Raw genomic sequence first — 26,600 nt, 5'->3', positions numbered from 1 at the left:
AACTGCCAGGCTGTCGTATCAGAACCCCTGACTGGTATAGATTTCAGAGTGAAACTCGGAACATTGCATGACCATATTTGTTTGCAGTTTACTTGTTTAGGTATTTAAATAATATCAAACGAGCTGTGAAGCAAGAGGCTTGAATGCAGCAATTTTAGAACTTTTAATTGACAATTCACTAGAGAGAAAAAAATAAATAAAAATAATGCTAATATTGCATTGGTGGTCAGGAGGATGAATTAATCTTCCCTAAAACTGCCATGTGTCTACTGGTGGTATTTGAAACTGGTTCTTTTACACATCAAATTAAATATATTTTATTAGTATGAAGATGCAGTGATTAGCAGTGTCACTTGAAAGCAAGGAGCTTCCTCTTTTGTGCCTCCTGGTCCACTGGGGCCTTTCTATATAATGTTTTATGTTTTACATTTGCCATTCTGGATGCTCTGGGATCCCCCCACAGTACTCAGACGTGCATGCTTAACTGGGGGTTTTAAGTTGGGTGTGAGTGTAGATTTTCTTTGTTTTCTGTCTATCTGTGCTAGACCTGTGATGAATTGACAGGATTTTATGCGTTCAAACCAAAGAACTTCAAAGTACGAATGAGTACAAAGCTTTGACTATCACTGAAATTCCAGTTAGAGTAATTTCTTTTATATATATTACAAAAAAAGATTTCTCAGGTTGTCAGTAGACAGAACTGAAGGATTGAATCCAATTACCAATAAAGTCATAATTTTGATAACTGTCATCCATTTACCTTTATGTGGCCAAAATAAATTACTCAAGTTTTTGTTTTAAGCAGATAAACAACAAAACCCAAATTTATAATTTTATTTAGACAGTACAAATCAGGGCCATAGATGTGGCAATGTCAACCCGTGGAGAGTACAAACAAAATCAGGACAGCTAAATAATTAACTTTCAGAAACTTAATAAGATTAACTTATATGTGTGCTTTGAGAGGCAATTAAAAATGGGTGTAGAAAAGGCTACACAGACACTCAGAGCCAAAAATGCATTTAAGTGCTCAGCAAAAAGTGCAAAATATAAAACATACAGGCAAATATATACAAAAATATCATATGCAGTTAGTTTCATAGTGCTAATTGACACTGAGATTACATTTTTATTACTGTGACATTTTATTTTTAGTGACTGAGCTATAATAGCGAGCATTGCTATAAAAGTTACATTTTAAATGAAGAAAAAAAGCCTTAAAATATACCATATATATCATAAACCATATAAAAAAAAACTATAAATATTTCTTAATCGCAAAAACATTTGTATATTTTTTCAAAAATGTAAATCCTTGGTGCCAAATACATTGCAAATGCATGTATGCATTGTTTTAATGTGAAAAGTTAGATATTTCCTTTTTAGAGTGTGACGATCTTCAGCTCATTTATCATTTCAGCATTTACAGCCCATTAGCCAGACATACATAATTAGTTACGGTATGTACAGAGAGACAAAAGACAAAAAAAGGCAGACAGATATGTAAAAATAATAGTCACAGAAACATACATTTATAGGATGGAAATAAAAAGTGAAAACATAGTTCCCATAGACGCTGACAACTCCATTCTATTTTACTTTATTGCATATTAATTTTACACAATGAGTCCAATTGTGCCTGCTTGTCCATTATTATCGTGACTCATTAGCAACACAACAGTGTCTCCCTGTATCCCCCTACTGCAGCCCCCTTCACACTGGCTATTCTGCATTTATAAAAGTCTGCAGATAATGCATTAGATGTGTTTACTGGATGTATCCAACGCATATATAATATGCATGTGTGTGGATAAATACACAGCTCATTGGGATATGGGAATTGAACAATGCATGTTTTTCTCTTTTCACTTTTTCATGTTGTACCGTGTGAATCGTTACTTCTTATTCATTAACACCCATCACAGCTAGCCGTCACCCTTCAGTCCCTTTTCGTTCAGAGATACAATGTGGAGCATAAGAAAATAACAAATGAAAAAAGTATCCATGGCAACAACAGTACAGCAAGTTCTCTTTTTTGCAGCTTTTAGTTCAAATGTAATTCTCTGAAGTTAAACAGCAACTGCTCATAACATCCAAGGTCTTTAAAGAGAGATTGTGTCTGTCGCCTTTGTGAGCAAAATGTGCAGAATCTGTTCAGTAGTTTAAAAAAAAATCCACTCAAGGATTTCAGTTTTTGTCGTCTTCTCCTTTATATGATGAAGCATAAAAGAGCGAAGTTATCCGTCATCAGGAAACAACAGCAGCAAAAAGGAGACACATGAAGGAAACAGAGGTTGACGGAGATATAAAAGAGGCTCCTCCACAGTCATCGGCGTTCTCCTGCAGAGACAAAGCAGAAAATGATTTCACCTGGCGAGTCTTCAATTTGCTACCAAGCATTGACGAAAATGTGATGTATTCAAACAGAAAATCATTTTAGGGCCACAGAAGCAGTTGAGTAAGACGAGAGAAGAATGCTGGTTTTATGCATGCATGTTTAAAGACATGTACAACCCAATTTTCAAAAACACAAAGATGCTCTGAAAAGGTAAATTAAAACTAGTACAAAGACAAAATATTGAATATTGAATGAAATAAAGTAATGTGCAAAAGTCTTGAGTCAGGAAACTGGGAAGGCCTTTGCTTATGACCACTTAAAAAATTACAACAGTCTTCCTCCTTGGAAAAAAAATATAAAGAAATGAGTGATGGCTCAAATTATGTTTTATTTATTCAATTTTTTTTAACATAATATATGCTCATTTAGAATTTGAAGCCAGTAACGTGTTTCAAAAAGATCAAGCCAGACAACAAAAATACTAGAAAAGTTTTATAAGATCTCACAACTAATGAGGTCAATTAGTAACATGAATAGGTGTAAAAAGAGCATCCTAGAGACTTTTTCATCAGTAAAGACAGGGAGGATTGAACAGTCTGGGTGATTAACTTAAGAGCAATGTTTCATAATGTAAACTTGCAGAGAACTTGTGTTTTTTTCATATACAGTAACATATCTTTAAATAGATTCTGAAAAACTAGACAAAGCAGAAAACCAACACTGAATGCTCTTCAGGCTCTGCATCGAAAACACAGATTGTGTAGTCAAAATTGCTGCATGGAAGTGGGAACACTTCTGAAAACCTTCATCAGAGAACACACTTTGTAGCTGCATTTACAAAAAAAAAACCTGTAGTTTGCCCACAGTGAGAATCTGTCACCAAATAGAAGCATTTGGTGCACTGTAACAGAAAAAGATAACAAAAGAGGCTCCAAGCTGCAGAGCAGCTGAAACCCTACATCAACCAAAAATGGGAATTAATTTCTCTTTCAAAAGTGCAGCAGATCTCCTCAGTTCAAAACATTTACAGTGGTTGTCCCTACTTTGTTTTGTTTGTCTAGTTTTTTTTGCAGGCATCAACTTAAGAAGGAAAAACCGCTCAGCTTTGAGCTCAGTTTTTATAGTACTTATTATTGTAATATTTACGCTTTAACAGGGTTGTATGAATATACGTGTTTTTTGATGTGTCATGGTGTGGTAAAATGCTGACCTGTGCGTGATAAGAGTGGCAAGACTCGGGGCGTCTGCGAACCTTTTGAGACTTCATCCTGTCACACTTAACTGACGAGTTATGTACAGCGGGGTCAAGGAGCAGCAACAGAAGCATAGTATGGTTTTCCTGCACGCTCATTCAAATATTACCACTAAAGACATGCAGTGTAAACATTTTAAAGCTATGACATGGCAGGGTGATGCTGCAGTTAGGTTAAAACAAGCAAACTTTATGTGAACATGATTCACGTGATCCATGAATATAAACATCACAGGATATATCTGACTTCCTCTGGCTCCAGGGTGATGGGTGGGTACTGTTTGGAGCAGTCACAGTCTGCTTGCACCACCAGCATCAACAGGTTGCTCTCTGGTATCTGCTGCACTACAAACATCCTGACATAAACAAAAAGGAAAAGTGTGAAATAGACAAAAACACAGAAAGACAACCTTCTATGTAACATAATGACACAAGCCAGGCAGTGCAGGATGGATAAAATAACATAATTATGATCATTATTCACACGTGATTATAATGTCATTATATTAACAGCATTACTCAAAAACTATCATGGAGAGTGTGGACCACGTGTAGCTGTGCTGTGTTATACCACCATTAGCCTCATGAGGGTGATCACACCCAGCCTATGGTGACAACCCAGTGATGCTTTCCTCTTTTTACTCTACCCCCCACCCCCCGACCCACCTCCTAGTGCTTTTCCATCTTTGTTTCTGTCACTAACCCCTCCCCAGTCCCTGTACTTTTTTCATTCACCTCTCCTAATACTTTCACTGCTTTCCAACGAGTCACTCTCCCTTCTCCGCTTCTCAGTCTTTCCATAACCCCACACACCATGATCTAAATCAGTTCCTTTCTACTTATTTCCCTCTTTCTGCCACTCTCGTATTAATACAAACTGCTCTCAGTGTGCAAAGCAGAGCAAAGCCGTAGAAAATGGATTCTGGAGGAACAATTTAATATGACTGGTGTAGGGCTTAGAGAGGACTACACTGCTATTTCTGTGTGCATAAGTGTGTGTGCGCTTACTTCTGGCATCGTCCGCACTTAATAATGCTGTTGGTCTCTTTGACTGACGGCTCATAAACAAAGCTGGGGTACTCGGTGTCACACGGCTGCAGGATGTCCCCTTTTTTCTTATGAACTGAGGCTAATAGAGAGATAGACAGGGGTCATGTTTCGAGATGAGAATTATAACAGAGCTTGTGTGTTAAAGTGTATGCATGACATTTTGCTGGTGACTGACAGGCTGAGAGTCTGTGACAGGAAATCGAAGGTCTAACGTCTCAATTCTTCACGCATCAGCCTTTTATTGCTGCTTCTTGCGTAAGCCAAATAAACCTTAGCTTGCTGCGTATGATAGGACTAAAACCAGAGAGAGCCATAATGGCTTGTCAAAATGTCTTATCTTGTTCTGAGCCATGTTTTTGTTTGACTTCTTTAGAATTGCATTAACTTCAGTACAAATTTATGCCTGACTCTTGTTTTGAGGGACTTACCAGATGTGTCTGCTCCCACTGAAACCCACTTATGTAACAGACACAGTAAATACTTTTCTTGGTCTGAAGTATAATATAAAATAATACAGCACACCTAAAAGAATGCTTGGCTGTATCAAAGGATGATGATAATAAGGACCATTTGATTGACAGGTTTAGTGATGATGAATGATATTTTTTTAAGAATTGGTTTATAAACCCAGCATTACAGTCATTCAGAACTGCTCTGAGGGTTGTGTTAATTTACAAAATAGAGATGACACACACGAGATACAAAGAAAGAGTGCTTAGCCTTAATTAGCCACATTTATTCCGAATGTGAGCTCACCGTCAGCAAAATGCTCCGTGTGCCAGAAGCCACAGATATTGAACTCCAGGAGAAATCTTACAAAAGAGAGAGAAAAGAGGAGAGTGAAAGTCAGTTAGGTGGCTATCATTATAGACTAAAGCAGACTGGAAGCATATTGCATGCAGCCTTCCAAAACTGGGCCAGGACCCAAACTTGTGTCATGGGAATAATAAAATGGGTCCTCAAGTTATTCATTAGTAGCTTTGGTGGTTGTTTTTTCCCCTCCTAACTGGATAAACAGCCTGCTCTTTTATTGAGGCTGTTAGATTTATCAAGTGACTTTATCCCTACCAAGTAAACATAGAAAAAATACTGAGGCTGACTTTCTTAACAGAAAATTGCTAAAATGTTACTTCAATTAGATTTAATAACTACAGTTGTGTATTGCTTTTTTATAATGTTGTGTGTAAAAACATTAGATAAAAACAATCTGATTTTTTTCCATCTGTTGATGCGGTTAACACTATCTCTGATTTTTGGACAGCGATCCAGGCAGCTGAGAGCTTATGTTAATCATTTTTAATTTGGAATTTAATTGTTTCTCTATTATATATATTTATTTATTGTGCATCCATCTGTGTTTTAAATACTGTCCGCAAACTACTGCACAGAATTTAGTTATTTGACAATAAAGAATCTTTGAATAGATTTTCAGGTAAGTTTTTTTTTTTTTTTAATTTATGGTTTAACTTTGCTAGCAACATTTTAAATTTGGCAAAACTGGTGATGTTAATAAGTAACATAAGTGCACAAAATAGTGTACCTTTGTAGAGTAAATACTACATAGTATAGGATATCGGACAATGTAGCAAAAACTGCATAGCCAATCCAGGTTGCCCCTAGCAACACTTACAGTAGGAAGTTGGAGAGGAACCACTTGAGGGCTGAAGCCAAACCGTAGAACGGCTGAAGAGATAGATGGACAAATTCTATTTAACGGAGAACTGATTTTGGGAATATTTCTGTATAGGGAGAGACTTCACTGTACATACACTGAGAAGTGGACGTGCGCTGCTGACAGAGTGCGAGTTCATCTTACACATGGCCTGGTAGTCGAACAAGGATACCCTAAGGAAACATGAGCACACAAACAAGCACACAGTGTTGCTCCTCTGGCAGTATCGACCCACATTGATTCCCTGACCCCCCTCCAGACTACCACACATGTTTGGCTGAGCTTAACCTTTACAGAATCCCTGAAAGCTATTGTAACTTACAATGATCCCAACGCTAGAATTACTTTTCAGACAACTAATTTTTTTTGTTGTTTTTTTTGTACGCAGTCGTCAAACACAAGAACACATAAATACAGAAAATCACAGAGTGTAAATATGCTCACATTGCTACTAAAGATCATCCATGCTCAAAACTAGTTATGTAATATCCTGTGTCAAATGAAGCATGACGAAATCTTTTAGCTGTTTAAAAATAGCACATCACTCAGGAGATTTCAAACATAAAAGATGAGCAAAAACTAAGCATGAAGAAAAAAAACATCCCAAGCCCTCAAACTCAAAGGGGAGCAAAAAGGAAAGGCACGGACAGCTTAATCACAAACACCGAGCCAGACGGGCGCATGCAGAGAGCATAGGAGAGAGACTGTACCATTACACTGCTTGCATACTAATGCAGTGTTTAGGTATCTAAGAACCAAAAAACAAAAGGAAAACATTTGCAAACTGCCACCCTGATTAACATAATTACACAACTACAATTAAAACCTGATAGCAAAACAGCATGGGGCTGACACAATTGCAATTACGAGCCAGATATTCGTTCGGAGACACAGGACCCATGAAGTGGCACTTCACACAAAGTCAGAAAACCGCAGGTTCTCTCAGGATGGCCGTTCAACCAGTCAATCAGGCGAGGAATGACAACCAGGCATTACCTTTTGAACATGCCCATCCTGATCAATGTGGTCATCACTGAGCCATCAATCTCGCCAAAGAACCTTCCCGCCTAACAAGAAAGAGAGAAGAAAGAAGTCTAAAAAAATCAGTGTGGCAGAACATAAAAAACTCAAGTCCCAATAATCTGATAGAGGAAATATAAGTTCACTTCTGCGATCTCCTGTCCACTTTCACCTCTGTGCGAACTGCGTGGTCGAGCATTTAGTCACAATAAACTCCCAGTTACGAAAACCTTAGGCTGCTGTGTACAATGCAAAATGCAAAGACTGGCAATCTCTAATTGACTGAAAAAGACTAGCTGCTAAACTATTATCCTATTGAAAGCTATGCAGTGAACCTGAATTTGATCATAGCATTTTTCTAACATAACTATGTTTTCAATGGACATAAAATCTGGACTTCAGACAGGCCATTATACCCATAATAAGTGCTTAAGTCTAGATATATCATTTAGTGTTAATGGTGCTTTCACAGATGTGCAAGTTAACCATGTCTTGTGTAACAATAGTCCTAATTATTATTATTGTACTTTATTGAGCCCCGTGGGGAAATTGCTCTCTGCATTTAACCCATTCACTCAGTGAAGCAGTGGGCAGCCATTGGGCGCCTGGGGAGCAGTGTGTAGGGATGGTACCTTGCTCAGGGGTACCTCAGGGTAGCTGTTAAGGGGAATCGAACCCCCGACCTTCCGATCATGGGGCAACCACTCTACCTACTGAGCTATCCCTGCCCTATCATATCAACATAGAGGCTAGCTTTTAAATTGTGTGCTGATAACAACTGAGATCGTCCCTCTTTTACTTAGTCCAAAAGATATATTGATCATGATTTCCAAGAGTTGTTAGACTACAGAGGCCTGGGAATTTGAGAGTCCTGCGCAGCATCTTAGCTGTTCCTACGCTTTTGGACAGAGATCTTGGATGTTGTTCCTGAGATCTGCTGGAGCCACTTGCCTATCTTGGGAATCCCTGCACCTAGTGCATTTGTGGATGCAGTGGTGGACTACATTCACTTCTTCTATAGAATAATTGGTTTTAAATGCTCGTTAGATGAAAAAAGGCATCAAAGATCACAATGTTGTGTTTTTATGTGTTTTGAAATTGTGCATAATTGTCTGCGGAGAAATGTTCCTTGCACCTCTGAATTGGTGTACTACATTACAGTACAGCACTACCTCTGACTCAGTTCACTGATTACAGTTATTATTGATAGTCACTGTGGGAAAAGGTTGATATTTGAAAATGTAAATATGTAAAAGTAAAAAAGAGGGTACACTGCCCCAGGATGTCACTGCTATTTGGTTAAAAAAAAATTAAATATTTTTCTCTGTTGGGCTGGTTAATAGTGGTTAACAGGATGAGAAGACAGTTAAAAAACACATTAACCGTTTTCACCTTTTTTTTCTTTTAAGGTAATAAATATTGAAGAGTGGAAGGGCCCTCAAACAATCAAGTCAAAGACTAAGGAGCACTCCAGCCATATTCTGTGAGTGCATGTGTGAGAACTCACATCATTGCGCTGTTCAGAAATGAGGACAAAGCCATTATTGTCAATCACATAGCACTCGATATCCTGGTAAGAGACAGAGGAACCAATTACTTATGTAAGGAAACATCTGTGTCGAACATCACGAACACAGATAACACAGACACCTAAATAATTTATACCACGTATTCATGAAGTGTTCACCTTTGTAGTTTTGTATAGTAGCAAAAGATAATAAATCTTATATATTTATAATAATAATAATAATAATGATAATACACTTTATGGCAGTGTCATTCAAAAGCAAGATATACTCACTAAGCTGTCACAGCGAAGAGGACAAATCCCCTCCACATTTGAGCACTGACAGTAAAGAAATCAAGACAGGAAAATGTGTGATTATTTCACCATAATCCAACGTTAGAGAGATTTTTTTTCTTTAATCAAATCGACATCTGAGCTTAGATTAGGGCATGTTTGTGTGAGTGACACATGCTCTGTCTGTGTTTGGCTGTGGGGGTGTTAGGCTTGAGAGTGCGACAGTGTCGACAAGTGCATGTGTATGTGAAAAAAAATGTGTCTGTGTTGGTGTGAAATTGTTAATTTCTGTGAGATATGGGCTGTCTACCTGTGATGGGATCTGAGTGGCTTGTTAGCAAGTTTGTGCATGTGTAATGTTAGCATGTCTCCGACTGTGTGGATGTGAATGTGTAATCTGTTTTAACTGAGGTGCGAAGCTGATTTCACAGAGCTTAGCAGGTGCTGAGGACGTTAAATTTGGTTCAGTAGGAAAAAAAAGTGTGCGAGAAATTATTCATACTTACATCTGTGTCATTTGGCTGGGAAGACACAACGATGGCAACAAAGAGAGTGGAAAGAAATGACAAGCATTACATTATATAGCAAGTGGGCTGATTGACTACTTCTGCTGCTGTGAGCTTGCTAACAAAAAAAGACTACAGATTATTTTCTTGAACACACATTTCAAATTCCTTTTTAATGAGTTTTCGAGCAGGCTCGTAAAACTTCAGCAATTTTGGAAAATAGTGTACAATTAGATGCTTTCTCATAAAAAAACCCCATCAGTTTGTGCTATAAGAAAACATTAAAAGGGATCTGTATCACTGCAATCAGACTATTTGTCATAATACAAAAGTTTTTAACCATAAGCAAAGTCTGAAACTTTCCTTCTGTTCTTTCGTCTGTGGACTGATGATGAACACCAACAGTTTTCCTGATGATCTTATGTTGTCTGCAGTATATGTGGCTCGGCGTCTATGGACAATGTGTCTTTGGATTCATGGTCAGGCTAAACAGAGCATGTCGAAATGTGAATGAGACCATCTATCATCCTTTTCAATCCCATTACAGCAAAGTGTCGGTCTTTTTCTCTGCTTCCCATCGTCGCCTCCTGAAATAAACTACAATTTGGTGGACTGACAGAAGTGACAATGCTTCTCCCCCACACACTACGGATAAATGGCACAGCTTGATGAGGAGCAGCACTTACGAGAAAAGGAACTGTCTCTTTCTGCTAACTGAAGCAGATCATGAAAATATACAACCTTGCTAATGAGTCCCAGGAATCACGCTAATCAATGTAGATATGAAGCAAAACTGATCAAAACCACCATACAAATGTGGTGACAGTAGAAGAAAAAGACAGTCAAATCAATAAGAGTTATCTTCTTTGCAGCTTTAATTTGCTTGGCAAATTAAGTGGAAAACCGCCCATTAGTTTAACATGATTTGTGAGCATGACAGATATGCGCTTTCAGAAGGCATCCAAGGTGGAAAAGCTTAATCTGTAGGGAAGCATTAAATATGTTTATTACATTACATTCATCTGTGAGTGAAATTTCTAACATGCTCTTGAGACTCTTATTTTTTCAGCATCTACAACTCTGCTAAAACAAAACAAAACAAACAATCAATAATTGTTAATAATGCGTTGATCTTCTCTTTTTATTTTTCTAATTATTTACAGTTCACGTATCATATCTCATCTTCACAGTTGTCAGTCAATCAATGTCAGGAACTCAATTCATTTAGGCATTTATATATGGTGAAAAAGAGCTGCTGAAGTTTAAAATGAGCATCAGAATAGTGAAGAAAAGCAATTTAAATGACTTTGCATGTGGCATGGTGGATGGTGCCAAACAGGCTGGTCTGAGTAGTTCAGAAAATTCTGATGTACTCTGATTTCCCCACACAACCAACTCTAGGGCTGTCATGGTCCTGGGTCATTTGACCCAGTGTTTCCAGTTTTCCTGTGTTTTTTGTCATTTTCTATTATGATCGATGTATACGTTCTCTTTACTAGTCTTAAGTTTATTTCCAGAGTGCCTGGTTATCCTGTTTTGAGTTTCTTATGGTCCCTGTTTAGTTCCTTGATTATTTAGTAATTTCCCCTTGTGTCGTTGCCCTCTGTGTGTCTGTGTTTGTATGAGTTCTTGTGCCTTCTTTCCCCTCCTTGTTTTATTCCATCATGTTTCCCCAGCCAGTCATGTCTCTCTCTCCCTCGTGTTCCCTCGCTCCCTCTCGTCTGCCTCTCCTCCACTCCTGCATCATGTTCCTCTGTTTCCTGTCTTATTGTGCAGGTCTCGTGTTTCCATGTTCATTCCGTTCAGTCTTGCCTTCCCTGTCTTGCTATGGTTATTCGTGTCAGCTGTGTTCCCCGTGTGTTCTCATTTCTCGTTATCCTTCTGTGTATTTATGTTAGTGTCTCCCTCGGTTCTGTGTCGTGTGCTCCCTCATAGCTGCGTGTACCTCTCCGTGTTTCCCCAAGTGTATTTTTATTAGAATTTTCCCAGTTTAGTTTTGTATTGGTTTTCATCCAGCAATAAAGCTGTGTTCTTTTGAGTCTACGTTTTCATCTCCGTGAGTTTGCGTTTGGGTCCTATTCCTGCCTGCACACAGCTGGTTTATGACAAGGGCTTAAAGAGAGTGGCACAAAAAGTGAAACTGTTCAGGGAGTGGCATCTCTCTGGATGAAAAGGACTTGCTGATGTTAGAGGTCAGAGGAGAATGGTCACAATGCTTTAAGTCGATAGGAAGGCAATAGTACCTCCAATAACCGCTGCTATTAAAAAAAAAAAAGTATGTAGAAGAGTATCTCTGAATGCACAACACATTCAACCCTAAACCAACTAGGCCACAGCAGCAGAAAACCACACTGGGTGCCACTCCTTTTACCTAAGAACAAGAACATTGCTTCATCTCAATTTCTGCTGCGACATTCAGATGGTAGGGTCGGATTTTGATGAAAACAACATGAAACAATGGGTCCATCCTGACATGTATCAATGGTTCAGCTGGGTAGTGTTGGAATGGTCGTACACTAGGGGTATATACACCCCTTTGTACCATCATCTTTTGCCTTGTCTTTATGACTACAATGTGCCCATGTTCTAATGGCTGAAAGCAGCTATTAAGATGTCCCAAATGTCAAATCATTTCAAACTGTTTTCTTGAACATGGCAATGGTTTCACTGTACTCAGGTGGTCTCCACAGTGACTGAACCTCAGTCCAGTAGAGCAGCTTTGGGATGTAGTGGGAAAAGACTCTTATTATAGATGTTCATGTGACAAACCTGCAGTAATTATGTGATGTTATATAATATCAATGCCGACTAAAATCTCTTAGGAATGTTTCCAGCACTTTGTTGAATGTGTGCCTTGATAAATCAACACATCCATTTCTAAATGGAAAAGGGCACCTAACCTGAGAGTTCCCTGAGAGCATCTATGTTTATCACTAGTGCTTCCTGTTTCCTGTCCTACGCCAAATAAGAAAGAAAAAAAAGTGGATTTCCATAAATTTTCTGTAGCTGACTCCAAATCAGAGGTAATTAGTAGAACTGCCCACAGTCGCCACAGCAAAAGCAGCATCATTAGTCTCTGGTCTAGTCTGGGTATCTTATCTAATAATGCTCAAAACGTGTGTGTGTGTGTGTGTGTGTGTGTGTGTGTGTGTGTGTGTGTGTGTGTGTGTGTGTGTGTGTGTGTGTATTTCTGGAATGAGACAGCAAGCCAAGACAAGATAATTTCTTTCTTCTGCAGGCTGCAGAAAAGGTCATCCATGCTTTTATCGCTATCAGACTAGACTGCTGCAGTTCACTTTACTCAGATCTCAGCATTCAAAACATCAGAAGACTGCAGTTGATTTAAAATGCTGCTACCAGACTTTTGAGGTACTAAGAGAAGTGACCACATTACCCCAACTGCCCTTCACTGGCTACAGTGAGTTTTAGAATTGCTTTTGAGATTTTACTACTTGTTTTTAAAGCCTTAAATGCTGTAGCTCCTGTCCATGTCTCTTATGTGATAACTCCTGTGCACACCTGCTGCTTGAGATATTCTGGCAGGACTACAGTAATGGTTCCTAATTTGTGGTGCGTCACCAAGAGTGACCGGGACTTTACTTCCCGCCCCCTCAGCTGTGGAACCTGAAGATCTGAGGAATGCTAACTCTGTATCCTCTTTCAGATCTCCTTTTAAAAACGTCCTTTTTTAATGTCCATATCTTAAACGATGATGTTTTTTCAGATTCACTTAAAATATATTCTCGTTTTTTTTCTCAGTAAAATGTTGTCCTGTTTTATTACATTAATTTCATTTTTTATAATCGGGGTCCACATAAGTGGTCCACAGGTGCTTATTCGCTGTCAAAATAAAAGACGTGCACCAGATAAGAAGTTGCAACGCGCGTTTGCGTACATATAAACGGCATAGTTTTTGTCTGCTAGAGTAGGATTTTCACGGCATATTCTGCACCAGAATATAAGTAATTGCTTAAAGGAGCTTGCTTCTTCGACATCTTTAAGAGTTCTAAACAAATGTCTGTCCTCCTCAAGAAAATCTTATGTACCCAAACGCGCGTTGCAACTTCTTATCTGGTGCACGTCTTTTATTTTGACAGCGAATGCGCACCTGCGGACCACTTATTTGCACCCCTGCATATAATTTCACGGTTATTGAGTAGTGTGATCACAAACACAGAAATAGAATGTAAGTACATAGTTAAAAACAGAGGAAGAGAAACACAGGAGTGTTCTCTATGAGATAAATAGGATGCCAAGGTGTGAATAGCACAAAATCTATCATCTTTTGATTCCCATTACTGTCGCCTCAGAACCCCTCACTAATCATGAATTGCTGTCAGACAAAATATAGCAGCAGTCGGCTGTGAGAGACACATGGAGCCTTATATTATAGGGTTTGCATTGTATTTTTTAATATCATGTATTTTTATGAAAGTCTGTTTTTCAGATTTAATCATTGTAGATATTATAATCTGTCAGCGGAGCAAAGCAATGAGACATATATTACTAGTCATATTTAATCCTTCATTTTTACACTTTCTGTTTCCTGTATTTGCATTTTTCACTGTATCTAACACACACATGACTTTTAAATTCCATGGATGTTATGAGCACAGTAGAGTTTTGTAAAAGGAGCTTCCTATTATGATCCTGACAGACTTCAAAAGGATCTTAGCTCTTGCTTTATTTTTTCCCTAACTATGAAACTCATTTACTAATACATCAGGTTTTAAGATAGACAAGCTCCCACTGTAAGCCACAAAAGGGTGACCCTCACTCATGTGACTTCTACTGACATGATAATTGTGCACAGTTTCTTGCCTTAATCATTTCTCAAAAACACAAAGCTAAAGCAAATTTTAATCAGTAATTAAGGCAATCCAATTATTAGTTGCCTTTACTTCATATACTGTATGTCTCTCGGAGTAAGCTAATGGTGAAGAAGTGTACAAATGAGAGGGAAAGCAATATAGTTTCTCTTAACACTGACTGTCTGTGCCCCAACACAGAGGATAAATATGACAACCCATTGGTAGCAGTATTTTTAGATAGATAAATAGGTTATAGCTACCATGTGACTGATTATCTTTCCTGCTGAGACTAAGTCTTTCATTTAGGATTTACAGCAGGTACAGTATCTCCACCCCTCAGGGAGAGTACTTAAAATAGACTATAGATAAGATTTCATGCACGTTTGCATGGATGGACATGCATAAACATACACAGAAAAAACAAGCCTATAGTGTAAGTACACACACACACAGACGCACAGACACAAACTCTCTAAAATAAAGATCTAGTACATGGCAGCAAGACAAGATGATTATGTAAACTACTTATGGGGGAAAAGAGAGGTTAGAGGAAAGGAGACAGCATGGGAGATAAGAAAGGAATGGATGTAAGAAAAGGGGCACTGCTGATAAGAAATGAAGTGTGGAAAAGTAAGGAGGAAAAAAGAAAAAATACAGATTTAGGAATGACAGTATCAAGTATTCACACAGTAAACAGGAATGACTTTGTGTAAATGCATCATAAATCTAGTGGATAACAACTCTGCTGCACATAATGCTAATGAGTTCATAGCTGATGGATATGGACATAACAACGCACTTGCACACAGATGGCCATGCATATGGTGTCTGCCCAGCACACACACATTACCATTAATAAGCACATATACAGATATAGAATAATATTTTCTTCAATCTTTTCTTCAAAATCCCACCATCACGACACCACAGACACAGAAACACGTGCACACATACACACTCAAAAACCTGGGTCCTGCTGTATTCGGCGATGGAAGCTATCCATCACTTAATGGCTAGCCAGATGCCTTAATGCTTTTTTAACTGCTGTCATTTACAGCCGTGGGACACGACGAGGCCAAGGGCCAAGATATCAAACACCTGCTGCAGGAAGTGTTAGGCCAAATTAAAAAAAAAAGTTTTCCCTAAATAAAATATTTTTCTGAAGGTGTGGAAGAACTCAAAAGGATACTAACCATGCAGCAGAACTACAGGGTGGGCTGTACAAAAGAAAAAGGTGGCACCTAAGGCAGGAGAGATGGTAGGACACACCCACACAGGCAACTTCAGGAGGAGGCCCTGCTAGGCCATAATATTCATATCAGTAATGCTCAACATAATGTGACGAGGAAGCAAGCAATTGACTAACCAAAATAACACAGTACAAGCTTAAGTTCTATACACTTGGTTGTCCCTGGAAACAGCATGGCAGCAGCATACTGCTGAAGGAGAATCAGAGTGAACATAAGATGTAAGAGTGAACTTTTCTTCTAGAAATTGCTGGGGAAAGTGTTTGTTTTGGAAGTTGGGGGCACATAGTCTCTAGAAAAATCAGCTCAGGTGGGGCTCGGGATCTATCCAGAGAAGGGCTGTTTTATTATAAACAAGTCTGTCAGATAAACCTATGTGGAACATCTGAACTGTAAGATGCAGAAAACAAGCAGAAACTACAAAGAAAGGTTATCTCTGATGTTAGCAGAGCTCTGTTTGTTTGCTAACAATCGTAGGTGCTAAGCGTTTGTGGACAGGACTCAGTGAAAATCTATAGGACACAGTTCTGGCAAAGCGCTGACAGTTTGAAACAATCGACCTATATCAATCAGCTGTTCTGATAATGTCTCCCTCTGGCAAATGAAATAAATAAATGCTCCAGGTGGCAACAACCACAGGTATGTGAGGTACAAAATAAGATGCATTTTCAGTATTGGATAATAGTGTAGTTTGCAGGTGACTGTTAAATGTTGGTTGTGTTGGTGTCTATGTCAGCCCCATGACTCCCAGACTGGCACCCAACTGGAGCTTTGCCCAGTGTCATTCGGGCTCCAGCCCCTCAGCGACCTTAAGTTGGATAAGCGGTTAAGAAAGTGGATGAATGAATTCAAGTCTTTGTAACAGCCTGAAAAAGATGACCTTTCACTTTTCAAACAAATTTGGACATAAAGGGATGCTTTATAAAGGCAATGAATAGCTGACCAGATTTAGCCCAGGAAATAACACACTTGGATGTCCCTGCGTCACTCAATCCAGTGCTGATTCTAAAAATCTCTCTTTAGCACACAAGATATGCAATGAAAACAACTCTAATGATGGCATTTATTCTTCCACTCCTATGTTTTAGGCAGGGTTAGCGCTCCTTTAATATTGGTAACAGTGATACAGAACACATTACATTAAGCTTTGGATGAAACAAAGTTTGAATGCTGTAATTACCAACTAATGGAGCAGAAAATGAACCTATAATCACAGGTTAAACTCCTGGAACAGACAGTGTATTCATTACCAACCACGTTTCATGCAGAATATTGATCAGGTTTATATTCACTCACTGCATTTCTCAAACTGGAAAAGCAGCTTAGGATGCAAAGTCCTGATAGGTAAAAAATACTCAGAAATTGCTGCGCTCTTTTCATCTCATTGTAAAACAAAGCTTTCACGACAGCGCTCAGCTAAAATTGAAATTGAAATCTGACAAAATAAATCTTCTTTTGGATTGCACCAGAAATGGAAAAATGTGCATGCAAAGATATTCACAGTGTTCAACCCAAAGGAAATAAAGTAGGGGATATTGTTTGGAGGAGAGGAATGGAGTTATTATTTACAAGCTGAAGTATGTGCTGTTTTTTCTAAAAGCATCTTCAGTCTTTTACTGGGGGAAAAAAAACAAAGAGAAATAATAAATCTAATAAGGAAAAAAAAAGAACCAATACTACAGTAATTACAGGGCTTAATTTTCAAACACTACACACTTATATAAGAACTCATAGCAGTTTTTCACTGAATAATAGAGCTGTGAAAGAATAAAGTTAATAACAGTCAGCGATGTAGCTACAAGTCAGTTTTATTTAAGAGTGCGTCCAAAACTGTCTTGTTCTCTATTCTAACATTCTATTTTTTTTTAGTAAATCTCAGTAACTTCATCTTTCAGCACTTTTACAAAGACTATAAAAAGTTTTATGGAGAGATCTTGCTCTAACAGACACTCTGTGGACCTACCTGCGCTGCAATGCCCCAAAATTTGGATTCAATCACCTCCAGAGTCATCTGGACCCCGATGGCTGTGAGAGAGATAGAAAGTGAGACATCAATCAGGTGCAATAAAACGTCTAATATAACACTGACTGGATAAATAATGCTGCAATCACTTCTCTCCGATATGAAGACGGTTTGAAAAAGCAATATTATGATTAAGTAGGGTGATAACAGTTTTATAAGTGGTAGCGGTAACAAAATATCAAGTGAGGCTAGTAGCAACATATAACTTGTATTAGTGATGCTCAAAGACGGCAGTGCTGCGGTAATATTTTCAGTAAGCAGTGATTGCTTCAGCAGCAATAACAGCTCCGTTAGTGGAAAAGGGAGGGGAAACTTTAGTTCTAGCACTTAGGAATAAAGAAAATTAATGAGCCGATTAATGTCTCAGTGAGAGACGACCATCTCTCAGCTCTGAGGCTGGAGGAGTAAAAGAGGACCTTCTGTACAGATCAGCTCTGCCTTCAGAGCTCAACTTATGAAAATCCTTTTACATTAAATGGCCTTCTGAGGCATGTGAACCTCCTATTCTTAGACATCGTGAATGTTTATGTGAGCGCACACGTGTGTGTCTCCGGCCTCTCTCTACAACACAGCACTCACAGCCAGAAAACATTAAACCTAGAATTAGTGCGTATCACTCACGCACTTACACACACACACGGCGGCAAAGTGATTGCTTCTGTCAGCTCAGGGCTGTATGTCTGTCAGCATTTCAGTTAATGCAAAAAGGAACTGTAATTGCATAAGTCCCCAGTGCGCACATACTGTATACACCGACACACATGCAACAAACACACACTCTGCGAGGGAAGATATGGCACTTCATATTAGCATCAAAGACTCAGCGTTTTTCTCCCGGCGAGCTCAGTACAGCTACTTAGGGAAAGCCTTTGCAATGCTCACAATACACAAAACAGATAAACACACACACATGCCTGCACACACACCCCTCCTTACAGAGCCACTGTAGGTACGCGTATTGTAAAGTATGTCAGCATATAACAATAATGCCAAAAAATCAATTAATCATTATTTCTGGGAAAGTGGCCCAGAAAATGTTTTATTTGTTTCTAGGCCACATTCCCGGAAATATTATAAAAGACAAGAAAAAATAAATGCTGTCCTCAGTGGTAGCTGTGGCCCTGTACAAACCAAATACTGCATTTTACACATTTGTATGCATTTGTCTCTCTTCCAGGTAGCCATTGTTTCCCCTCTCTACCATCAGAACTTTAATTAGCATGAAATTAGCGTGAGTTGTGTAATCAGTCAGCGTGAGCATCATGGATGAATTAGCTTCTGTCCGAGCTGCACTGCTGTTCTGCCACGTGGATGTCTCAACCTGGAGGGGCAGATGTGGTCAGCGAACTGAACATATTTCTTTCAATTTTGCTTGTTAAATGCAAATTATGGGATGAATTACAGATGCCCGAGGACCTATGTGTTCTCGTCGAGATCAGGATGTTATGAGGATAATGCTCCGATGTGTTCTGTCCTCAGGTGTGCGTTTTTGTGACTGGAAATGTGCTGGGTTTTGTCCAATCTCTTGAAAATCAAGCGTGATGCAGAGTCCCGACTGTAATCAGCCTGTAATCAGTCAGGTAGACACTAAAAAAATACTAAGCTGATTGGGGAGCTGTTTAAAAAAATATCGGGTAAGTTAAAAAATATTCATAGGTGTTAAAATCTACAGACTAACATAAGTGTGATCTGCTGTGTTTTCTCCTTTGAAGAAAAACTGCCAGAAACTGTCCATTCTCATATCGCCTCTCCCTGCTGGCGCTAGTGACCTTGAAGTGTCTACCTCCACAATAATCTCAGATAAAGTGTTGTAAGGCAATAATAGAGGGCAGCAGTAATCTGCCTTTTGCCTTTCTGAGTTGGAGGCTGATAGGCTAAATCTAATTAAAATCACAACACTGATCCGTGTGTGTGAGTTTCTGAGTGTAAGCGGGAATGGTTGTGTTTTTCACAATGTGTGTGCACAACTTGCAAGTATTCAACACTTGATGTGTGTTTGATTTGCATACAATTGTGTACACAAGGATATGCATGACCCTGCATGGATGGAAGAGAAAATGTGTGTGCGCGCGTGATTGAGTGTGTGGAAGCATATCCTGCACACTCACAAAGTGTGAGGTGCAATTAGCGCAAGCTGCCAATCACTGCGCAGTACACTTCAAACAGGAAATTAATTAATGAAGAAATAAATAAAAAATTTAAGCAACCAAGAGCTGGAGTTAATTGGTTATTATACTGGCGAGACAGAGTCATGAGAGATGGAGGGAGGTGAACTGTGAATGACTGGTAAAAAGACCGAACAAGAAGGAAAACAGGCCAGAAAAAAGGCCTGAATTTACAAGCATCTATTTTATCTCTGAAACATTTATAAAGTACTAGAATTACGTTTTTATTTGCCCAATGTGACTCATTTTATTGCAATGCAGATAAATGATTGATCTTTGTAAATTTGATGCATATAAACACACAATAAACATAAAAAAACAAGATAATGAAGGTTGCCTCCTATTCAAAACACAAAGTTTTTTTTTGTGCAAGCAGCTTATTATAATCCATCAGTATTATTAGGTAATCACTGATCACATGTTAGTCTGAGACAGCATCTGTTATTTCACCGAATGACCCCAAACAACATATGTTGTTAACATTACAGTGTTAAAAAGCCCTCTAGTGGGCATTGAAGTTAAGACAAAGGAGAAAAATTGGATAGATTGGTCCTGAAAAGTGCTCACAGGAAGCCTGAGGACATAGGTTGACTTTAATAATGTATTTCTAGTTAAAAAACAAACCAAAAACTATCAGTCATATCAGCAGAAAGGCTGGCTGGAAGACTTGCTAGCCTGGATCACATTTTAATGTTGGAAGTTTGCTGGTATGCTCATTCAGTATAATTTTCCTGCTGCACAGTGCAATTTAACACAAGCTGTTATACACATTGGTGTCACATTTGAGCATATCATATTTTGGTAAACAGAGCAGTTCATGTTCATGGCTGCAAGGTGGTCAGTCCTGTGATTACAAATCAAGTCCAAATCATCACCCCTCCACCACCGTGCTTCATAGTTGGTATGAGGTGATTGTGCTGATATAAAAACCAAATGTGTTTGGTTTTCATCATACGTGGTACTGTGCATTATTGACATGGATCTTCATTTTGGTATCGTCTGCCCCAGAAGTGTTGTAATTTGTTCAAATGCAACAATGCAAACTTATCCTATGCTGCCGTGTACTTTTCAGAGCGAAGAAGCTTTCTTCTGGCAAATTTCCAAACAACTTGTTCGGTTTTTGTCTAATTGTTCTGTCATGAACTTTAAGATTTAATATGCACACTGCAGCCTGTAGACTCTAAGATGTACCTCTTGGGTTTTTTGCAATTTCTCTGACTATTGCATTGTTTGACCTTGGGGTGAATTTGCTGAGAAGTCCACTCCAGGAAAAACTCAGTGGTTTCCACTTGTGAATAATTTTCCTCACTGTAGAATGATGGACTTTAAATTGTTTGGAAACAGCCTTATAGCCTTTCCCAGATTGATGGGCACCAACAATTGCTTCTCTAAGATCATTGCTGGTGTCTTTCTTTCTTGGTATTCTGTTAGCACACACCTGAATGCTCCAGCAACCAGCCAAAACGTGTGCTTTTATCATTCAAGTCCATTTGATTAGAAACACCTGAGTGCTACTTACTTATAAATTCAGTTTGAAGCAGTAAGGCCATACTTGGTTTTTCTCATACTGCTTCTGCATTTTGGGTTATTATTTATTTATTTGTTTATTAAATAATAACAGGGTGCAATATGTCATGTGTTGTTCAACTGAGGCTGTAATTTTCCTACATTTTAAGATCAGGTAAGGATAAGATTTAATATGTTCTGTGAAAGTGAAAGAAGACGTATTTTCTTTTTTACACGATTGCATTTTTTGGTAGTCAAATACTGATGGTGGATGTAAAAATCAAACCCTAGTGTCTCAAGTCTTTTGGCGTTGTGCACTTTCCATCCAGAGAAGTCGTGCAGAGAGTGGTAACCGTGCTGCTATTAATAGCTTCCCACTCTCACATATTTGACATTGTTTAACGTGTTTGCGTGAGTGTGTGTTGTATTGAGGTGGCACAGGAGGTCATCTTGTGTTAAATGATCAGTGAGCAGTTAGTGTTGATGGGTCCTTTAGCAAGACCCTGGAGTACAGGCTAAATATATAAGAACACATACACACACTGAGTCGATAAATTAAACTGCCATGCTGGCTAAGTCTCTATGCACAGAGTGGACACTGAAAATAAAGCCACTTGTGAAGAGGTCATTTCATTCTTTTTTTTTCTCTTTCACACAAACCTGGAAACACACACACACACACACACACACACACTTAGAAATGACAGAAAGTTTTGTAATAGATGTGAACAGATATAATACACACAGCAGGGGAAAAGAGAAAAAGGACGAAAGTGAGCACACACAGCGGGCAGACTGAGACAGACAGAGAGCAGGGTGCACAAAGAAGATACCCACTGAAAGGTTGTCAACAGGGCATAGACAAAGTAATCAAAGGAAAGCATTAATTGATGTAATGGAGTCAGGTGACAAAGGTTGAGAGAATGATGGATGGATGAAGAGTGACAAGAGGGAGGGTGGGAAAAGGATAAAGGAATAGACAGAGGAGATGAAAGAGGATGAATTGATTTTTAATAATGTTATGAGCTGGAAACTCTTTTAATTTCAACCGAGCATGGCTTTTAATAATAGAGCTAGGGAGATCACATGGTTGTGCTTGAGCATGCAGCAGTGTGTGTGTGTGTCTCATTCTTTCACATGTGTGTCTGCATCTATTTGTGTTTGTGTTGTGGAGTACAGACTACAAAAGAATTGGAGGGGCGAGATGTGAAGGATGGGGTGTGTTTGTCTTCAGACCTACAACCCTCTAATTCCACAGAAGTTGGGATGCAAATCTCATAAATCCATATTTAATTCCCAAAAGAAGACAGAAAACTGTGAAAATCTCTTCTCTTAACAACAGTCTGTAAGCATCTGGGAACTGAGGAAAACAGCTGCTGGACTTGTGGGAGAGGAATCCTGTCACATTCTTGTCTGATATAGGATTTTAGCTGCTCAGTTCTGGGACTTATTTGTCTTATTTTGTATTTCATGACGTGCTAAATGTTTTGAGATGGTGAAAGGTTCAGCTCACAGACTCCTCTACTACAAAGCCATGCTGTTGTAGATGCAGTATGTTGTCTAGTGTTCGCTTGCTGAAATATACAAGGCTTTCTCGAAAAGGGACATTGTCTCAATTGTCTCAAAAACCTGGATATAGTTTTCAGCACTGAAGGTGTCTTTCCAGATGTATAAACTGCCAATTCTATTTACACATATACACACTATTTCATCAGAGAAGAAAATTTTTGAACTAAGCACTAACAATAAACCAAATGGTCCTTGTCCTCTTTAGTCCAGAGAATATAGCATCCATGCTTTCCAAAAAGAAAATCAAGTTTTCATTTGTCTGACCACAGAGCAGTTTCACACTCCATTTTAAATGAGCTTTGGTGAGAAGATCACTGCTTCATACTTTTTCTTTGCATGCATAGATCTTTAACCTGCGTTTGTGGATGGCACGTTGAACTGTGTTCACAGACAGTGATTTCTAGAAGTGTTCCTGAGCCCATGTACTGATTTCCAGACAGAATCATGGCTGATTTTAATGCTGTGCCACCCGAGGCTCAGAAAAATCACAGGCATTCACTATTGAGTTCTAGCCTTATTCCTTGCGCACAAAAATGTCTCCAAGTTCCTACAATCTTTTAATGCTATTATATACTATAAAAGGCGAGCTATTCAAGTTTTTTTTGAGGAAAAATATTCTGAAATTATTTCACAATTTGTAGACACAGTTTTTTGCAGAGCGGGAATCCCCTGCTCATCTCTACTTGAGAAACACTGCCTCTTTTCTGAGCAGTGCCGCTACCATCAAATAAATAACAAGCGAATATTTTTCAGGAAACAGTCAAATGTGTCACTGTAAACATGTGATATAGTTTCTGTTTTCTATTGTGATTAAAATATGGGTTCATGAGATGGAGCTGCACTTAAACAAGATCTCTGCAGTCTCTTTAAATTTAACTAGTATTTTTTTCATTGTACTGGTAATAATAACCTACAGTAATCCATTAATACCTAACATTTCTTGTTAAAGGGTTAAAGGCTGATTCCACCAATGACCTTTTTTTGGTCTTACACCATCCATCTAGCCTAATTTAGCAGGGATCACTGAGAGTTGTATTTTCTGTGTATATAATTGTGCGAGGGTCCGCTGTGCACCAAGTGACATAAAGTTACATCATATGATGGGGAATGGAAGGTTTATTTGGGAATTGTGGCATGGCGCAGAGTCACGACAGCGGGGATAACGAACGCGGACGCCACTGGAAGACACACACGGGAGTCTTGGGGAGCACGGGGATTAATTGTGCATCAATATTTACCACACTGTAAATAAATGCACTGTTGTTATTCAGAGCTCCGTGCCTGGGTCCTCATTCCTCACTTCCCCACGGTTGGCCATCGCCGACCGTGACATTAAAGCCCTTTGATCAGTCAGTAAGACTAGAAAAAATATAAAAAATATCAAAATTTTCTTGTCTTAATGAACACTTTCCTCTCTCAGTTTATAAACCACAATTTTAATTTGTGACAATTGTATAGCAGTTTCATTTTTGCACTTTAGAGCCTTATTTACCTTGAATTCACACATTTTCACCTTAGTCCTGTGATACAGTGGTAAGCTATCAAAGGCGTAACCTGCCTCTTTCATAGTAACTGCTAGGATAGACTTCAACCTGCCTAACACACTGTAATGGATAAGTACTTAAGAAAATGGATGGATGAATGATGACATCATTTATTTCATCATCATCATTGGACTGTGAGAGGAAGCTGTAGTATCCAGAGGAATGAGAGAATGATGCTTAAGTACATTTAGTAGCAAAAAAGTTCAGTAGATTATTTAGATAAATACTTCTTCTATTAATGCATGAATTGTCTCAGCATTGATCAATATACCAGCTTAATTTAGCTTTCACATTTGTTCTGGGCTTTGCTTTTCTATTCTTAAAATATCTCATTAACACGATGAAATGAATTAATGTAAGATGCAAAAATATCATCATTAATTTTGGCTAGTACAAAAAAAAGCACGTTTTAACTATGCTACCAGCAAAAGTTAATTTCTGACCCTAAGTTCATGTGACTGATCACCCAGAAAAGCCCAGCGAACTCATTAGAACTTGTTTTTATTGCTGTGTTTGAATTCTTCCAGTTCATGACCTATTTAAACCGCTTCCTCAAAACCCATTTATGGGCATGCTGAAGGTTCAACAGTTAATATCTGCATAACATTACCTATCTTGTTTGAAGTCTTAAGAGTAAGTGTTCTTTATTAAAATTGAATTTGTAAAACAAGATTACTGTTTATCCGAACAAATGTCAAAGACTTATCATGTCTTTTGCTTTAGTGCCTCACTGTTTCGTAGTGTCTTGTACATGCACATAAACACAATCAGTGTTGCATGAACACAAACACACACGCCAACGCTGACAAAGAGGAAGGCAAAGCAACACAAACACGCACACAGATTACAGCCTTCCCACTTAGAAATGGCATTCGTATTCTCTGTCCCTCTGTCTCCTTCACAAACACACAAACACATAATTACAGTTTTTATCCACAAATGTCAAACATTCATCAGTAAGATGGAACAGAATGAGAGGCATTTCAGTTTTTTCAGCCCCTTTTCTTCTCTTTTCTTTGTATCCACTTTAAAATGTGATAAGTTATGCCTTTGCCTTAATCACTTGCTGTTGCATATTAATAGGCTTAAGCTTAGTCTATTTGCACAAACTAAGGAACTTCAACATGACAAACAGCATTAAAACTCAATAATGAGAGGAACGGTGCATGAATACGAAATAAAACATGAAAATAAGGAAAGGCCAAAAGGGATTTTATGATGATTTGAGTGAAATAATTAGCTAATTAGCTGCTGATGAACAAATCTTAAAAAAAGACCAGGATGTTTTAGGGCAGCATATTCAATACAAAAAAAGTCTTGGTCAGTATTTGAATTAACTACACATGCATGCATTGAAGGCCTAATGCGATATAGTGAGACAAAACACTGGCCTTAGTAAGGTAAACTATGAGAAAACACTGGGAGGCCATCATTCCCTTTTATTTTGAAATGTTACTGGAAATTGTGCTGTCTGGATTGGGTCTAAAAAGCCTAAAAATCTGTTTTCTCTCCTGCTGTTATCCTCCCATAATTGTTATTTTGGCTGTTGGCCCAGTACACAGAGAGACAGTAACTATGTAAAAAAGTTGACTGAGCTCAATACTGCTACTATATACATTTCAATTAAGTCTATTTTACGTCTGTAGATACAGTAGATGAATGACTCTTTGTAAAAGTCGTGTTTAAGAGAGACCTGATCTTACCATGTTTGGGAGCTGCAGCACATTTTCTGCAGGTGGATGAGGGCATCCTTTATCTGACTAATATATCCATTCCCACATACTTTTTCAAGGTTTCACAACCCTGACAAAAATAACAATCACTCCACATGCTTCACACTGAATAACCTTTCAACCGAAAGACCAAAAATTACTGTTTGTGTTTCCCTAAAGCAGCAATGTTCACCAAAGCCTTGGCAGATACCATGACTTTCTGATGGAGAGTGCTCAATAAAGTGATGTTGCCAGGCAACAAACTTTGTTCCAGCAAGGAAAAATGAGCAAATTGTGCTTGACTGCTGAGCGGTAAAAAAAAAGAAAGAAGTTTAGTAATAGTTGATTATAACGATCAATATGAAAAGAAATCCTAGCTGTCTG

At 38.5% G+C, this 26,600-nt stretch overlaps 1 protein-coding gene across 1 annotated transcript in view; it reads right to left on the bottom strand.

Moving 5' to 3' along the window:
• Window positions 1-819: 819 nt before the first annotated feature.
• The window catches only part of cacna2d4a (calcium channel, voltage-dependent, alpha 2/delta subunit 4a), a 100,048-nt gene continuing 74,267 nt past the window's right edge, over window positions 820-26,600 (bottom strand). The window contains exons 29-40 of the mRNA XM_082511932.1: window positions 17,661-17,722; window positions 9,640-9,654; window positions 9,134-9,178; window positions 8,840-8,902; window positions 7,309-7,379; window positions 6,410-6,485; window positions 6,271-6,323; window positions 5,397-5,452; window positions 4,599-4,719; window positions 3,824-3,946; window positions 3,549-3,624; window positions 820-2,340 (exon numbers count right to left, since the gene is read on the bottom strand). Of these exons, the coding sequence (XP_082368058.1) occupies window positions 2,248-2,340; window positions 3,549-3,624; window positions 3,824-3,946; window positions 4,599-4,719; window positions 5,397-5,452; window positions 6,271-6,323; window positions 6,410-6,485; window positions 7,309-7,379; window positions 8,840-8,902; window positions 9,134-9,178; window positions 9,640-9,654; window positions 17,661-17,722 (854 nt within the window). The 3' untranslated portion in view covers window positions 820-2,247. The remainder of the gene's footprint in view (window positions 2,341-3,548; window positions 3,625-3,823; window positions 3,947-4,598; window positions 4,720-5,396; window positions 5,453-6,270; window positions 6,324-6,409; window positions 6,486-7,308; window positions 7,380-8,839; window positions 8,903-9,133; window positions 9,179-9,639; window positions 9,655-17,660; window positions 17,723-26,600) is intronic.

Source organism: Aulonocara stuartgranti (genome assembly GCF_965226115.1).
Source record: "Aulonocara stuartgranti genome assembly, chromosome: 17".
NCBI classification, from domain to species: Eukaryota; Metazoa; Chordata; class Actinopteri; order Cichliformes; family Cichlidae; genus Aulonocara; species Aulonocara stuartgranti.
This window is presented reverse-complemented; position numbering and strand designations above follow the sequence as displayed.